Source organism: Lepisosteus oculatus, chromosome 15 (genome assembly GCF_040954835.1).
Source record: "Lepisosteus oculatus isolate fLepOcu1 chromosome 15, fLepOcu1.hap2, whole genome shotgun sequence".
In the NCBI taxonomy this organism is placed as follows: domain Eukaryota; kingdom Metazoa; phylum Chordata; class Actinopteri; order Semionotiformes; family Lepisosteidae; genus Lepisosteus; species Lepisosteus oculatus.
Window position 1 is genome coordinate 33,559,381 of NC_090710.1, and position 17,412 is coordinate 33,576,792.

Below are 17,412 nucleotides of genomic sequence, written 5' to 3' on the forward strand. Positions count from 1 at the left end.
TTTATACTTAAAACTTTATTTGTTACAAAGCATTTGTACAGTGTTGGAACAACAAACTATGTTTTAAATTCAACACGGTGAAGATTTGAACCATTTTTAAACCAACAACTGGATTTCACTACATAAATTGCATTATCTGTATGTATTTCTTCTGTACAACAGTGTAGTAAGATGAAATATGCCAAAACCAATTGCTGATAAGAAATTACATTCATCTGTGAATGTAAATTTAGCCACTGTAATCTGCTGTCCTCATCATAAGCTCTTGGGGATGATGCTTCTAATAGCAGTGTCATGTACATCTTACAACTAAATACAAAACGACTGACATACAAAATATATCTGAACATCAAATACGAAAGATTTCCTAATATTTGCAGGCTTATCTGTCTCACTTCTTAACTACAAAAATTCAATTTTATGGATCTGTAATGATGCTCTGTTAAAACACAATAGTTTTATGCTGGAACACAGCTAACCAATTATATATAAAACATCTCTGGGAATATTGCAATGTGTCAGATGAAAGGTTTACAAAAATATTAGTTGTTTGTGCTCGACAAACAACTCACAGGGCTCAAACATTATAAGAAATATCTCCAAACAACTATCGGGCACTAAAGCAAAAACGTAAAAACGTCAATCTTGCAACAACTGTCACTGTCCTCAACAATCCAGTTTGGTCTTCTTTGCTTCAGGTTCACAGTCTTGCGCTGACTGAGGAGATACACTAACCCCAGGGATCTGGAAGAAATTTTTGTTTTATATGTATGCCTGAGGCATTGAAGTCTACCATATTGTGGGTAAACTACTGTTTAACAGAAAACAAATACATTAACTGTACCAACATTTGGAAAACAAAGCTGCTTTGCTTCTATACAGTGAAAAGCAGTATTTACTCCATCAAGAAGACTTTTTATCTGAGCAGGAGGGAATGATAAAATGAGCAATTATCGTTAATTATGATCCCTAGTTACATCTATCACCTTTACCTATATGACATCCATCTTGTCTGAATATCTGGAATGAATCTGATTCCCAGAAAGGGCTAGACATACCTTAAAATCCTTTAATGTGAAATTCTAATTTTGTTAAATTGTTTTAGAGGTTTGTAGGGTTAAAATTACCAGACTCTACATTTCTTACCACTGGCTCCACAAGGGACATTCGAATCTTCTGATGCTGGATGTTTGAAGAATCTAGACTTATGGTTACTTTCACTTTGTCAAACAGATGAAAGGTGTGGTGTTCCACAGTCAGGGCAGGAATCTGAAAAATAAGGATCACAAGAATATTTCTTGAAGAAAAAATAAAACTGGTGTACTTAATTTATTCATTATAACTTTTAAAATCAAAACCACAGGAGAATACACTGGGACTTCAAAATGAAGTCTGAAAATGAATTAGGTTTGTAAACAGAATGGTTTGTAGCTTTCTTCATCTCTATTCATCTTCCAATTTAAATGTGATTTTATTGATCACGAGCTGCATCATTACATTAGATCATAGTACTGACATCTCACAAAACATTAATTGCAAATATGGATGAATGGATGATTATTATAAAGAGGTTTTAAAGTGATACATTTCTAAAAAATCCTTTCTAAGATACAGAAAATACAGACCTAGTGTTATAAGGAAAACACAAATTACTGAAATGTATATATCTAGAGTAATGACTTAAGAACCTGAAAACATTAAATACCTCCTCAATAAAAGTCAGACGGGGGTTGTTTTTGTCTTTGTTTTCAAAAAACACTCTGCCTTCAAGTCCATATTTGGGTATGAGAATAACGATGGCATTTTTCTTGACAAACAGAATAAAACCTTCTTCATTAAGAATCCCTCTGCTTTTGAAAAATAACTAAAGGAGAAAAAAAAAGTGATTAAAATATTTCTAGAGCACATAAAATTTTGATTATATCTTATGAGATTCTCTTTTTTTCCCAAGTCTAAAAAAAACACTGTCACAAACAAAAATAAAGCCAAATGTACATGAGTAAACCAATAACAGTACACGTAAAATATGGGCTAGGAAGCAAAGTACAAAGACAAAGAGCTGTAAATAAAGGCAAACGGCCACAAAATGAGGAACTCATCACAATTCACCAAAAAACGAACCTTCACATTAATTTTAAACATTTTCCTTTGCAAAAAAAAAAAGTTTAAAAACTTCTAAAAGTGGTTTTAGTATTAATGACATTTCAGAAAATTTCAGAAAAGAGGCACTAACATCAGCTCTAACTACAGTGACACCACAGTGAACACACTGCTTGTGGTTACGAGGAATCGTACCTGTGTGTGGAAGGCAACCGATGCTCTCTGGGCATACTGTGCCATTTTGTGTCGATAGTTCAGGTTGTTGCTCAGAGCTGCCTGCTTGTGTTTGTCCATCAGGTCAGGATACGTACTGTCTGCTCCTATAGCTGCTGCCAGCAGACGATGCACTATAATGTCAGCGTACCTGTAAGAAAACTCCATAAATCTGCTGCTTGCCAGGGCTACACTGTACTAAAGATACGTGTCAAACTTGAAAACGAAATGCAGAAATTCACAAATCCAAAGGAAAAACTCAGCGCACGAGGGATCGGTGTCGATTACCACTACTTGACCTCCGAATAACTGACCTTCTGATGGGCGAGGTGAAGTGTGTGTAGATGGGCGAAGCGAGGCCGTAGTGATGGAAATCGCTGTCCATTCCAGAACAGAAATACACAGCCTGCATCATGCAGCGAGTGGCCAGGATCCTCAGCAGCGTGTTGAAGTACGGAAACCCCTGTGCTCGAGCTGCATCCAGAGAGTCTGCAAGCGCCTTCGCAGAGTCCGTTCGGAGTTCGAAGCTCTGGCAGAAAAAATGTCCAAATAAAATAGTGAGGTCCACAGAAAGTGAAGATCACCAACAACACTGTTTTGGACAGCCAACAACACTGCCACTAATAATTTGTTTAACAATATATTTCTAACATAAAGTCTTTTAGAATTTATTAAGTACACAAAATTTAACATTCGTCTCATTTGTATTTTATTCTTGCTTGCAGAGAACCTTTTGAAATAAACAGGCAAACAACAAGGACCTTGATGAAAGAACACTATTTGCATTTTATCAAACCTTTCTTGACAGACAGGAGATAAACAATGCAGACCGAAAGGGGAGAAAGGTTTAATAAGTTGAGAAAAGTAGGAAATCTTCCAAAAACACTTTTTAGTACAAGTCTGGTTGGTAAGGCACCACCCCTTTGATTTCTAGGCACCAAAAAAACAAACAAACATAAAACCCACTGAATGATTGTTGTAAAAAAAGCTGAAAAAATATTAACCGGTAAAAGCGGAGGAAACAGAATACGCAATGATCTCAAAAAGGCAGAGAACCACAAAGGTAAGGAAAAACTAACAGGAAAAAAAAAGCTTTCAGAAACAAATGCAGTAAAACGGGAACCACAGCAAATTGATCTAGATGTGAAAGCTGTGGAAAATGGTTAAGAATCCTTTCAGCTGGTCAGCAAAATCTTCAGATTACTGAAAAGGCCTTACAAAATACAGTAATAAAATAATGGCGCCCAAAACCTTTAATTTACTAATTAATTTCGTTTTTGCATGTGATTTTTCATTTTACGTTTACTTATAAAAATGAATATCTACATTAATTTTGCAAAGACAAGGAGAATGTACAGAAATCCATTTACAATGTGGCTGTCGATGTTTTTTCACATCTTAAATATTTTTCTGTAATTATATCTGCATATGTCTTACTAGAAAAATCAACTCACAAAGTGCTTACCTTAGATTTTGCTGCCTTGACAAGGATGTCATAATTGGAAGGCGGTGGGGCAGGATGTTTCCTGAGAAGGGCAAATTCAGGAAACTCTTCGTAGATCTTCTGAGCTACTGATATGTTTGCTAACAACATGAACTCTTCAACCATAGAGTTAGTATCCCTGTAAATGAAAATTAAGAAAGCAGAGAAGTACAGTATACTCCAGCAAGTGCAGCTGTGTACAATTAACCTAATTTACACTGAAGCTGTCAAAATTATAATCACAGACATCAGCAAATATAATGAGGAGACATTATGAATCACAATGCACATTCATTCTGAAGTAATATTAAAAAAGAACATTCATGTAAACATTATTTAGCTTACATGATAAAATAAGTTATGTACTTATGTAAAGGCATACACAACAGGTAAAAAAACAGGTAAAAAACTACAATAAAAAAGTAAAGCAGATTGACTCGGTAAGACCAACAGCAAGACTAAATTACATGGTGAAAGATCATGGTAAAATGTCCACAGAGCTGTTCCTTCCCACCAGCTCATTTTTTAAACTTTTCCCTTCTGGCAGTTTTCAAAGCATCAAATGTTGAATTTCGCTGAAATTTAATAAATAGGTCTTTAACCGAGATTTGCAAAAAAGAGTACAAAGTCTCTAATGGGTCTGAGCAATGAGTTCCAAGGACGTTGTGCTGCACGCAAGAAAGCTCTCTTCTCACATTGTCCAGAATCAGCACAAATTAGGTGAACGGCTGGACTCTACTCATGCATTGAGTCTTTAAGACAAGAGATCTGGAGCTAGCAAAACAAGAGATGTGTAATGCAATATTCTCAGAAAAAATGTCACGTTTTATTGAAATTGGTAAAGTGAAATGGGAAACAACTCACTTGAGCTCCTTGGTTTGCATGTCAATGGGGTCGTGAGTCTCACTGTCTATGTGGAAACGTACTTCAGGAGAAGACAGAGTTAACGCTCTGAAATAAGGAAAGAAAAAATAAAACTGAAAAAATTAACCACTTATTTCCTAGATGTCATTAAATAATCAATTAATCCCAAAAAGCAAATTAAGGCAAAAAGCAATTATACTCAGTGCAAAAATGTTCTCATGACTAATACATGACTACTTAAACAAATTTTAAAACTGAAGCTAATGAATATGGAATAAGAAAAAGGGAGAATTAAGTGAAATCAAATGTTTCATATCTAAAAAAGATAAGACATTTATTGAGACTTTGAAAAAAAAAACTGCAATGCAGCAAAGCAGGAGACCAACTCACCCGTTTTCAATCCTTTTCTTCTTAAGTATCTTGGCTAATCTGTTCAAACCACGCAAGCTTTTGGTTATTTCATCGTTCATGCTGGCATCATCGATTCTCATCTGGGCTTCAGCGTAAGTAAGAGATGCCTGAGGGCAGAAAATGGCCGCACATCTTTCTGCATTGTCAACGTTTTGGAATGTTTATGAACAGCTGAACAAGCCTTTGAAACTCTGGTTTGCAACAAAACCTTTATCTTAAGAGATGAATCCATCTACAAATACAGGTCTTCTAATTACTGAATTAATTAAATGGTTTGAATTGTCATTATTTTGGGCCATGCTGCCTCAGAGCCGAACCCTGAGTGAGGAACAGCCTGGATTCTGCAGGAAGTCTATGGTAGCAGCTGTGGCTGTAATTTTCACAGGCTGTCATTGGCAAAACCCTGCAGAAATCACTGTCTTATTCATGCAGCAGCACTGCTCGTCCTTGTTGCAGCCCTTAAAGAGGTTAAGCTTTTTCTGATCGCCAATCACATGATGTCAATACAGGAACATTTTAACATCTAAAGGAGATCCAGCAGCACTTTGCACATCACAAGCATACACAAAAAACAGTGCACCACAGAGGAGCATAATACATCCTTTGATAATGTTAACGTACAACCCCTCATAAATTAGGGTTTGTAGTAAATACATTCACCAACCTTGGAATTGATCACACTTTTTGTAAACCGCGTCTTAACAATTTCAGCGTTGTGGTTCACCTCCCAGATGCAAGAGAACGCCAGCCTGAAGGATCAGACACAGTAACAGTTATTCAGCCAGACCTAGCGTGGAAAGTTCATGTATTGTTGTGTATTTAAGAGGAGCTACAAATGTCCTACCTCTCTACATTAGATCTTAGAGAACATAAATTTGAGCTAAGCAGTTCAGGAACCATGTCGATTCGCTAAAAGAAAAGAGAAACCAATTTTAATTTAGCAGGGAAATTCCAAAGGACTTTCAACAATAAAATGCACTGCAATATTTGTTCACATTACCCTTTCGCAAAGGTAGACTGTGGTCCCTCGGCTCGCTGATTCTTGGTCCAGAGCATTTCCAGGACGAATGAAATGACTGACATCCGCTATATGAACTCCAACCTAGCTCAACGCAGAACAGCAGTACAATGAATCGTGTTTCTGAAGACATTTATTACAGGCAACAAGTTCATGTGGAAAATGAAGACGCATTCGCATTTGCTTCAGACCATGTCATGAGAAGAATTCTTTGTTCATCCTCGTAAGATGTTTTGAGTAAGCGTTTGAAAACAAATTTGTGTGGAGTCCAGAACCTAATGAACATGATGTGATTTCCACACGACCCTCAGAATTTATGCAATGTGGGCTGATGAAAGTTGCCGTATCTAAACTCCTTCCCTTTCCTTATTTCACCATGGTTGTTATACAAATGTGTTACTGTTGTGTTACAACAGATGTTTAGAGCTGTTTATTAAATTTATGTCTGGTTACATTGTTCTTCACTCTTGTGTTCTGTAGTCTGATAAGTTAAACACCAACTTCACTTCTTCACAAAGTCTTCAAGTAGCTACACAAATTAAAAAAGCAACCTCTAAATTTAGTACCTCTAAATTTCCGTTCTCCAAGTCCTTGCAGTGAAGTGCATCGTCGATATCCGTACACCCGGGAGGATCCACACTACACACATGTAGGTGTCTCAGGTCTTCACGGTTTTTCATATCCTACAAGAAAGAGACAAACACGAACCCAGGAGTGAACTCACAACTGCAAAGGAACAAAGGGTGTCACCATCCGAGACTGGGAATTAGAACTTAGCTTCAGCTGAACAGAGCACTCAAGACTACAAATCGGCACCTCCATTTCTCTTAAACCATACTGCAAACTAAACAAACAGCCTAGGAAAGCGGACACAGAGCAAGGCATCTACCTCCTCTGTTATGCTCCATGGCATCTTGGGAAGGAAGCCGAGGACGGCCTGGGAAAAGGCCTGATGAGGAACGTCATGCTCCAGAAGGAGCACTTCCGTCTCCGTTCCTTTGTCCCCGGCACTCCCCAGATTCCTCACAAAGTGGCCCTACAACAACCAGGGAGACAATAACCTTCTTATGTGACACTTCACTATGAACATGGTGGTGTTGAACTGTGAAACGCCGTTGAAAGACGCTGCTGAAATCATTGTCTTACATTAGGATATCTAGAATTTTTAGGCCAACCGTCAATGGCAACGATAATCCTCTGTCCTTCTAAAGCAGAAGCCTGACGAGTTTCTATTCGGATCCGGGGGATCCTGCGGTCAGCTGGAGTGAATAAATGCTTTGTTGCCTGTAAAACAAAATCATCATAATACATTGAAAGCCCCAAAATCTTCATTTCTGGAATGGATGCAAGATAGTTTTTAATTGTGAAATAAAAAGCAAGAATAAAACAAAATATTTTGGTGTAATTATCCTTACTAGAACTGTAATAAGAACATATCACTTTCCAGATTGTGAATAATATAAAGCACGCCACATGAAATTCGGCTTGTAACGAAAACGACAAAAATCTTTCTTTCAGCTTGGTTTTACCTCTTTAATATGTGATTTTGAAAGCATTCCGCAGTACGGTCTCCAGTTTCGCTTTATAATGCCCACGACTCTCCCAGTGGGTTTCAGCATCTTCTCACTGGCTACAGATTTCAGCTGGAAATTCCAATAAAAAAAAGTATTACAACCTTAGATCTGAAAAGTCTGAATAACTTTAATATCTGAATAACTAAAACTCAAGTGTTCATTTAAGGGGTTACTAAAATATTTTTATTAAATTATGCGAGGCCAGAATAGAAATGAAAAAATGCATCAACCAGCGCATGGCCGAAATATGAAAACCTAATAGCAGAGGTGAAATGAGGATATCCTCTTTGTCATAATCTTTGTGACACAAAGCTTGCACCATACAAAGAATCCCATCACTAAGAATCTACTTGAATCGCAGCACTACAATGAATGCCCAAGGTGTTATTCAGTGGGGCTCCTTATACTGTTGTCAGTGAGTGTATCAGGTGTTACATCAAACCCCATCTGACACCACGACACTGCAAGAACACATACTGTATTAATTAGAAAGCTATTTTTTTTTCATTGCATGAAAAATGTAATGCATAAAAACAGAATTATTTTATGGATAAAAGCACTTTTTTTAGTTCTCACAATATTTTCCTTTTCGTCTTCATTCTCATCTTCCTTAGGGCCTTCGTCCTCCAGGACAACAGAGGAGGGTGCTGCCCACTCGCTTTTGGGCAGTAACTCCACAGCCACCACATCCTGGTGCACAGCCCGGTTCAGGCTTCTGAGTCCCTGGATCAAAACCTGGGGAGAAAACCCTAGGAAGGTCACCTCCGAGTAAGACCTTCTGTCCATTCAATATCTAACTCAGCATGGTAACTATCTGAGAAATTAAAGTGCCTAAAGTTCTTTTCTAACATGGAAACCAATTATCATAAACAAATCCTTCATTCAATATCTTTCATTGTATACATACTGGAGAGCAAAAGTTGTAGACATCCTAGCAGCATTTGTAAGTTTATATGTGTTTTATGAGCATCAACTATTTACTCAAAACCTGTTGTTAACACAGCTTAGTGTGAATGAGACAAAATCTACTTTCCATTTAGAAATCTATAATTCACACTGAGCAGAATCTTCAAAAGCTAGAGATAAAATATAAGAGCTGCTAATAGTAAGTAGCTAATACACCACATTTATCAATCAAATGTAACTGACTGACCTCAGGAGCTCCTCGTCATTAACATCATTTGTTCCTTCGCAAGAACTCCATAAAGCGTAAAGGTTAGTTCCGTACTACAAAACGCAGATCTATCACGATTAACTGTTAGCTTAAAATAAAATACCTACACTTTTAAGAGATTATCAGAGAACTGCATTTCAGTTTAAAGAAAGACACTGAGTGAAGATCGCAGAAAAATACAAATCATCTCAGACATTTGGGCAGCAGTGTGTTTCATTTCAAAGGAACTATAACAATCTGACACAAAAATTGATCGAGATCTCATAGCTTTATACTCACAAATTCCCCTTCACTTACAAATGCTATCTACAAGAAACCAGCAGTGTCGGATGTAAGAAAAACAGAAATGTTTACATCCTGAGATAGACTTGCAGGACAGTTCCTTCCACAAAAGAGCAAGACCCACCTCTACATCTTCCTCCCCGTCTCTGTGGACAAACACACTGGCCTCCAGATAGTTGTCTCTGTTTGCACGGAATGTGCCCTGGAGCAGACGCCCAGACTTGATCCCAGCCTGTATTTTGGAGAGTGGGAGATGCTCTGGAAAGAGGATCTTACCCCTGTCACTTTCATTCTGTGGGGGTCAAAGAACATACTGCTGTTTAAAATAAGCTGCAGCAATGCCATCAATGTCAATTTTAAAACATTCTTCCTTCTCTTTAAAAAAATTAAATTCCCCAGACTGGTATTAAACAGATTTCATGCCATGTCTCAGACACAGTGATGTTTATTTTTAACCAAACTTCAACTTCCTATTAAAGAGTAACCGGTAATTCAAGAATGTTTAATTAAGAACAGCTTTGATCCACAAGCAGTCTGATCTCTGCTTCTTATACAAGCCTTATGCAGACTAGCACGAGTGTTTACGTCACTCAAAACAAGATCACAGCGGTGCTGACACCTACATTCTCTTCCGATTTCAAAGCCAGGCGGTCCACAAGTTCAGGGTTTGCAATCAAGCTCTTAATGTACTCTTCACCTGTAAAATAAATATATATTCACTAACATATTCTGAATTTAAGTGATAAGATCTAAAAGACATTCTATTAAGAAACAAGTACTGAAAAAAGTATTATTTTTCTAACCTAAGGAACCTGTCAATAATACTATTCTGTTTTTGATACAAATTGCGTTGATATCTCTGTCTTATCATTGATCTAGTAATGCTTTTCATTTTTTACTAAAAGCTATAATTCTACTTGCTGTGTGTAGCTCTACATAAAACTTTGACCTTAAATGAAAGGCCACCTTTGATCCTACCAACAAAGCAAAAAACAAATTCAATAAATCACACTGCCAAGATCAGCATAAGACAAAAAAACTTACAATTATATGACACCAAGCCGATCTCTTCAGCTTTCTCCTTGCACTTCCCATCATGTGTGAGCAGAATGACTTTCAGGTCCTCGGCTGTCTGGGCCTTCTTCAGGTGCTCAGTGTACCACTGAGCTGCCACGCGGATCGTCCGGTCGTGCAGCTCTGCGGCGCTTTCTCCCTGCTCTTGCTCGACGTAGGTCTCCCTGTCCGAGAACAAAGGAGACACAGGAGCTTCTGTTTACTCACTTCTGCTCAGTAAACACACAAAAAGACAGCTCCCTTAAAACAATTACAGGACTGTTATTTCCAGTAACATATAACATATAGACATAAGCCTGCCTTGACATGAGCCATCGTTCTTATACTATTAAAATAACTACAGCTGGCTCAAGAATTCTTTGTGCCCTTGATACAATGTAACTGATAGTTGGTTTTAGCAAAAAATGCTGACATACTTTAATAGAGAGTACTAGAAACAAATCTGTCCAAAGTCATTGCATATTTTTTAAAAGTATGCAATGCTGAAAATTATGCACGCCCCACATGTCAGAATTCTGTAAATCCACCTTGGGCTTGAGTAACAGACAGGCTTTGTAACACTTTCAGACACATCTCTGTGGGGATTCATGACCGCTCCTCCCAATGCATAAGCATTTCATTGCATTTGTGCATATGACAAATTACACTGTGTGGACTATTAAACTGTTTTTATTTTTATTCAAAACCAGCACATGTTCTGGCTGAAGTCTGGGAATGGTAATGAACCAAACAAGAACACTGATTTCAGGCTCCCTTAACCATTTGAAAGTACATCTTGTGGTGAGCTTCAGATCATTATTCTCTGAAAAGTCAATCTGCAACCATGTCTGAGAAGAGGGAACTAGAGTATTAGATAGAATTGTCTATTATCTTTGAAATATATCTTTCCTTGAATTCTAACAAAGGCAATGGGAGCAGAGGATGAAAAAAGCGTCAAAGCAGAACAGACTGAAGTCCATACTTCGCTGAAGGGATGACTTTTTCTTCAGACGTGTAAATCTGCCCAAACACTCCATTTCCCTTCTTCCAGCTGCATCACATTGTCCCATTTGAAAAGTCCCATCTTTCCTTTTCATGTTGCTAAGACATGAGATTCATGAGGTCAGCCTCATAGGGGGGTCTTGAAGACACTGAATCCTGATAATCAACCTTTTGTTTCAGCACGTCGCAACAAATTGCCAGAGTGTTTTACAGATTTGTGTGAAGAGTTTTTTCCCCAATACTCCCCACTTTTGGCCTTGAGTGAGAGGCAGCCACTTTTCCAACTGCACGTTGGGAGAAAACATTTTCATGGCAACTTCCCAGTTGAGTAGCACCTATCCCATTAGCCTTGAACATCTGGATGAAGGACATCAGGGTCTAAAATAGTGTCTTATCAGTGTTAACATAACTGTCACTGGAGTAGCTGAGGCTGATAATTTTATACCATAAATATCCAGACAGTTCAGACTCAGATTTTGAGTGCTTTGCCTCCTTTACTATCCAGTGGTAACCAAGATGATTTCCAGAAGCCTCTAGAAACCTTCTGTGTTTTTGTGAAACTGACAGATACCTAAAAATATTTAATGATTTTTTTCAGCATTTATTTTTGATAAGTTGATTAGTTGTTACAACCAACATTTCATTACACCGCGTCAAGGGCATGAATACATGTGGATCCAAATATCAATTTTGTAAAGGAATAAATTTGGAGCCAATTCATTTTTGTAAAGAAACATATCTGGTTAATTTATTAAATTATCATACCTGTTACAGAACAAAATTGGACCAAGCAGCAACAGCAAGAAATCTGAAGAAAACACCACTGACAGAACATTGTCTTTTCAGCCTAATATTTACTTGTCAAATTCTAACAAGGAAGAGCTGCTTTTTACCTATGGTGTTCATTAGTGAAAGTGTAGAAATGTTTCTCCGCGTTATGAATAGCATCTTTGATCCTCTTGTAAACTGGAGCACTTCTGTGTCTTACTTCTTGCAAAACCGTCTGCAAGATTATCACGTTCCTGATCAGTGGATCTTCAAGGATATCGATCTGGATGGAAAGACGGTGTGTGATCAGTTGCATTTCTGTTCAGACACATAATCAAATCAGGTTCCATTACTGTCAAAGAATCGTCAATAAACAACGAAATAAAAGTAAAATAGACCTTTGTATGACTTGAAAACATGAATACATTAAGGAGGAAAAGACGAACACCACCGGTAAAAGGAAAGGAGTGATGCACCTGATGTTTGAGAATGTCCTGGGATTGTAAATCGTTGATGCATTCCTCTTTCGTAAGCCTAGGGTTTGAATTGTTTTAAAGTTCTAAGAATGAGAGATACATTTTGATTCTCCTACACAACGAAAAAGAAAGAGTATTGCAGTACCTGGTGTAAAACGACATTCGTGTCCGGAATTAGGTAGTGAGGAGAAGAGCACAAGCTACTCTCCATGTAGGCATTCCTCTGCAACACCGTGGAGTCCTGTGGGCACGACTGACAAACTTCGCTTCCACACCAGATATCATCTCTGAGATAATGCTCTCGAACGATCTTCCTCACCCCGCCGGACCGTGTCTTTTTTACAAACGTTTTAGACTTCAGCATCTTTATTTAAATTTAAAAAAAAGACTTGCCTAAGAACAAATCGTAAATACTGAATACAGCAGCTAAACAGGGGAAAACACGTGTCGGCGGGTGGCCGAACACTACTTTACCTGGGTTTCCTACCTCCACGCAAATGCTTTTGCAAGATTGAACTACAGTTAAACCAAGTGTAAGCTTTTAGTTGGCCACCTGAACGTGCTTCGTCTACAATGAGGAAGGACAGCGCCCCCTGGCAGCCGGGCTGTTATACTGCAGTTTCTCACGGTTTCTCAGCGGGTGACCCAGCCTGGTAAAACGACTACCTTCCGGAAACCGGCTAGATGGCGCTGTAGGCAAAAAGTACGTCTCTGATGGTAGAGCATCTCTTTCCAAATTCACCGTTAGAAAATGTTTTGCAGCAGTGTTGTTAACATCCGGCGGTTTCTAGGGTGATCGGGACAGGCGGGAGGATAAAGTAATGCTGTCGTGAAAGGAATAGGAACAATAAACGGACTTTATAAAGATTGCAAGAGTAAACGATCTGTTGTGTGTCAATAATTAAGGTAAGCAACATATTTTTAGCTGCAAAATGGGTTACCGTCTCAACTACAATTCTTCCCACTGTGTAACAAATTGGGATGCCCTAAGTTAGCTACATCTCATTGGAAGAGCCTTGGAAAACCCAGGTCTTTCAAATGTGTGAAGTATTTCCTAAATTTATTTTAATAGATCCGTTGATTTGTTTTCTATGTAGGCATATTTGTAAAGCTGGTTTTCAGAGTTGTCCCCCAGCACACGAATGAAAAGGCTGCTCTTCAGGAAATTGTGTCCCGTTTCTTGGCTGGAGAATTCAAACAAGCGATTTCAGTGAATATCGAACTCATAACGAGCAAGTGTGGTGCTACAGGTCTGCTTGGCAACACAGCAGCTGACGATGCCTCCCAGGAGACACAAAGATGCCAAGGTCAATGTGTCCAGCTCTCTGGAGTCGGAGGACTTGAGCTTAGAAACCACGGTGCCCACCGAGGACGTGTCCTCCTCAGAGGAGAGGGAGGGGAGCACGAAAGTCACCAGGCAGCTGATTGAGAGGAAGGAGCTGCTGCACAGCATCCAACTGCTGAAAATAGAGCTGTCGCAGAAAGCCCTCACCATCGACAACCTGAAGGTGGAGTACCTCACCAAGGTGAGCGACTGCAAAGGGAAGACGGGCAGATGAAGGTTTGATCCTAAAGTACTGTATTAACTACTGTAGAAATATAACATCCAGCGCTGGGTTGAATAAGAAAACAAGACAGTCAAGAGGGAATCTGTCTGAGTGTGTTATCACTCCAGCAGAAGAGGAGTGAGCTGGCAGGCACATTAAAGACATCTTGAGCTTCTTGATCACTTCTCAGGGCGGTTAGCTGCTGATGGTATTTCAAAAGTAACAGTTGGTAAAGGAAAATGAGTGAGCAAGTGTTATGGAGGACAAAGTGCTGTACAACATTAGACTTCTCTGCTTTTGCACATAGTCCCTTTGCTGTAGAATGCTTGTATCCAGCACCTCCCTGAGATTCTTGAAACTGTAAGATTTTCATTGTGGTATCAGCGAAACCTGCACCGCTGTCTCGAACTCAAATAGCGTCCCAGAGATTAAAATCACATTGGGAAAGGTCAGACTGTATAGAGAATGTAGCGAAACTTTAAAGCTGTTTGTTCAATCTGTCATTCTTTTGCTGAAGTTGTTGCATCTATGTGTGAAAAGCAGACAGTCACTTGTAAAGTGTAGAACCCACAGCAACTGTATCTAATGTACAAATTAATTTGGGTGCCATCAGTATAAGTGAAATATAAGCTTAAGATGTCTAATAATCTGATAAAAATACTATATATATAATAAATTATAAAGATCCCAGCATAAGAACCCTGTGGAATACCTGATAGGTGATGCCTGGATCATCATCAGATTCAAAATTGCCAAGATTTATGAATTGGGTGCTATTTGCCAAATAGGTGACTAACCATCAAAGTGAGGTACCAGTAACTCCTAAATAGTTTTCCATGTGATGCAGTAAGACACTGATTGACAGCAATATAAGCAGCAAGTAAACCCAAAATATGATTTGATCCTTTTAGCAACCATCAGCAAGTAATTAACCGCCTATCAAATACTGCTTCATTATGAAGTCTTTGCCTAAATCCCCACTGGAAGGATTAAAACTCATCAGATGCAAAATATGTTTGCATTTGAGATGCAAATACCCTTGTCAGAAAGTTTGCAAGAAAAGGCTAATTAGGAAGGTAATTATTAAGCACTTCAGGTCTAGACCAAGTTTGTGTTGAAAACATTGTAGACTTCTATGTAATCATTGTTATATTTGCAAATTAATTTTGAAACAAATTCTCTTTGATTTTCAAAACATTAAAGAATAGTTCAGAATTTCTCGGCTGCAAAGGCTTTCCGCATTGTGATGATGCTGCTGCTCACAGGGTAAATGGTCACTGCTTACACATTTATGTATACTTGATACATTACCCCAAAACTTTGAAATCTAACTGCAGTATAATTTCTGTAGATTGAGGAGCTGGAGGAGAAACTCAATGATGCCCTTCATCAGAAACAGTTGCTAGCCTTACGACTAGACAGTCAAATCAAACTACAACAGGAGGAAACCAGGTGAGAATGCATTTATGTCTCGAATATTGCTTAGCTCTTATTGCTAGCTGCATGAAAACTGAGATTCCTATGGGCTACTGTTTGCTAAAAATACTGTGTCCATCCACCCGTTTTCGAATTGCTTTATTATACAGGGTCGTGGGAGAGCCTGTCCCAGCAAGCAACGAGCGCAAGGCAGGGTACTCCCTGGATGGGACACCAGTCTATTGCAGGCACACACTTTCACACTGGGACCAATTTTCCCAGAACTAACAAACGTTTTTCAAATAAATACAGATATCTGGCTGTCTTGTATACAATTTCTGTTTTTTAAAAAGATGCATTTATCATACTTTTTTTTTCTAATCCACAGATGTTGCTTGTAGAAGAAGCATTACTGATGTGGTGTGCATGTGCTTAGCTTTTGTGGAGACCGTGCATGTAATTTCCTGTAAGATCTGGTTAACCAAGCGTCATTCTTCTTTCGGAACAGGAAACAGCAGGCTTTTAGAAAGCAAGAAATGGACACCATTATGTCACGACAGAAACAGCTGGAAGAGACCAACTTGCAGCTGCGTGAGAAAGCCGGAGATATTCGACGCAGCCTGCGTGACCTGGAGCTCACCGAGGAGCAATACTCCCAGCTGAAAGAACTCCCAGAGGACCAGCTCTCCATCCCCGAATATGTGTCCGTGAGTAATTTATTTCTTCCTCTGTAGACACCTTATGATTGGAGGAACTAGATTTGTATGTAATTTGAGCGTGGGTATGTCCACTTTTACATGCGATTGCAGTTTAGTGTTATGTTGTATGACAATATTACGCATTGTAAAATTGTATATATTGAAATGTAATTATATTACATTTAAATAACATGACAAATATGTAATATGATAGTGTATAGAAGAATGATATAATTTTCAGTAATAAATTACAGCTTAGTGCCTCCATGAACCCTAAGCTGATTTCGAAGTTGAACTAAAGTCTGGGCTACCAAGAACATATAATCAGTTTATATTGATATAATATACATCCTAAAATACCATTATATCAACATATGTTATACAAGCTGCATTGGCTGCTGTACATTTGTAGTGGATGGAACTTACAACCCTCTTATATTAACCTCTAAAAATATCTGGACAGCAAAATCGTTGCGCCTCCATGCAGCCCCAGATACAGTATATTACATTCATCCATTTTCTAACTACTTTATCAAATGCAGCGTCGTGAGGGAGCTGGCAAGCTGGTATATTACATTGTTTTTAAAACAACATTTTAAATTTTGTTCTGCCTAAATTAACATTCATGAATTTGTGATTCCGTATGGCCTTCAGGGTCTTGGGTGATAAAAGAGCACAGCAGGAGTCGAAGGTTGTTAAGCGCAACTTTCAAATTAGCAGCACGACAAACTAGGATCAGGAGAAGGATCCAGCGAGTGAGAGAGCCCCTGCCTGCCCCGACCTGAGTACTCACTACCCAGCACCCACACCTCGGCCTGCTCCCGGTTCTGGTCTGGTCACTGTCATTCCGGGGAGCGGCAGGCTGGAGTCTTTACAGACACATTGACAGTTTTATTGCCCTGCTCATTCCAGTGGGACCTGCTGTTCAGGGAGCAGGGTGTTCGCTGTAAAAGAGAGAGAGAAAGTGCAGGTGTCCCCTGGTTATTCACAGGTTATCTTCTGTAGCGGGTTGCTATATGTTTGTGATGACTGTTGTTTATTTTCATTAATCAGTATTATTTTTATTAACTTGGAGCCAACGCAGGAATGCTTTGTCATATAGGGGATGTTTACTTATGTCTTTTAACCATATGTACTATATGCTGTAGTACATTAGGCAATGTTATGAGAGAATGTGTCTATTCTCGTTTATTAAAACCCTACTGCATACTTATCTTGTTCTCTAATTATTTTATTAAAAATCAACAATACTGAGATTTCATTCATAAAGATCAGTGTAAACTTATAATAGATTATGTGCATTTGAATAACATTCATGTAATCTAATTTTAGT

At 38.6% G+C, this 17,412-nt stretch overlaps 2 protein-coding genes across 4 annotated transcripts in view; one reads left to right on the plus strand and one right to left on the minus strand.

Annotated features, from left to right (window-relative positions):
- Window positions 1–12,867, minus strand: dis3 (DIS3 exosome endoribonuclease and 3'-5' exoribonuclease). The gene is made up of 21 exons (XM_006639382.3): window positions 12,564–12,867; window positions 12,068–12,225; window positions 10,164–10,357; window positions 9,743–9,816; window positions 9,244–9,411; window positions 8,240–8,398; window positions 7,619–7,732; window positions 7,236–7,373; window positions 6,979–7,125; window positions 6,656–6,772; window positions 6,072–6,173; window positions 5,916–5,980; window positions 5,736–5,820; window positions 5,051–5,178; window positions 4,661–4,747; window positions 3,779–3,935; window positions 2,628–2,842; window positions 2,296–2,464; window positions 1,706–1,864; window positions 1,147–1,269; window positions 1–744 (listed from the first exon to the last, which is right to left on the minus strand). Exons 1-21 carry the CDS (start codon window positions 12,780–12,782, stop codon window positions 667–669), a joined length of 2,856 nt encoding a protein of 951 aa, XP_006639445.1. The 5' UTR covers window positions 12,783–12,867; the 3' UTR covers window positions 1–666.
- A 296-nt stretch (window positions 12,868–13,163) lies between these two features.
- Window positions 13,164–17,412, plus strand: part of pibf1 (progesterone immunomodulatory binding factor 1) — a 44,314-nt gene continuing 40,065 nt past the window's right edge. Inside the window, exons 1-4 of one of the 3 annotated variants that reach the window (XM_015364501.2) lie at window positions 13,164–13,324; window positions 13,516–13,944; window positions 15,317–15,417; window positions 15,890–16,088. In XM_015364501.2, coding sequence (XP_015219987.2) covers window positions 13,696–13,944; window positions 15,317–15,417; window positions 15,890–16,088 — 549 coding nt within the window. In that variant the 5' untranslated portion in view covers window positions 13,164–13,324; window positions 13,516–13,695. The remainder of the gene's footprint in view (window positions 13,325–13,515; window positions 13,945–15,316; window positions 15,418–15,889; window positions 16,089–17,412) is intronic. The other 2 variants (XM_015364502.2, XM_006639383.3) reach the window with 2 other exon arrangements.

Excerpts from the sequence above, each read along its gene's own strand:
- dis3 (XM_006639382.3), bottom strand. The coding sequence starts at position 12,782 with ATGCTGAAGTCTAAAACGTTTGTAAAAAAGACACGGTCCGGCGGGGTG. Across the intron at positions 6,174-6,655 it reads TGGAGAACGGAAATTTAGAG|GTTGGAGTTCATATAGCGGA; the intron begins GTACTAAATTTA and ends GCGTTGAGCTAG. Across the intron at positions 1,270-1,705 it reads GTCTGACTTTTATTGAGGAG|ATTCCTGCCCTGACTGTGGA; the intron begins GTATTTAATGTT and ends CTTATTTTTCAG.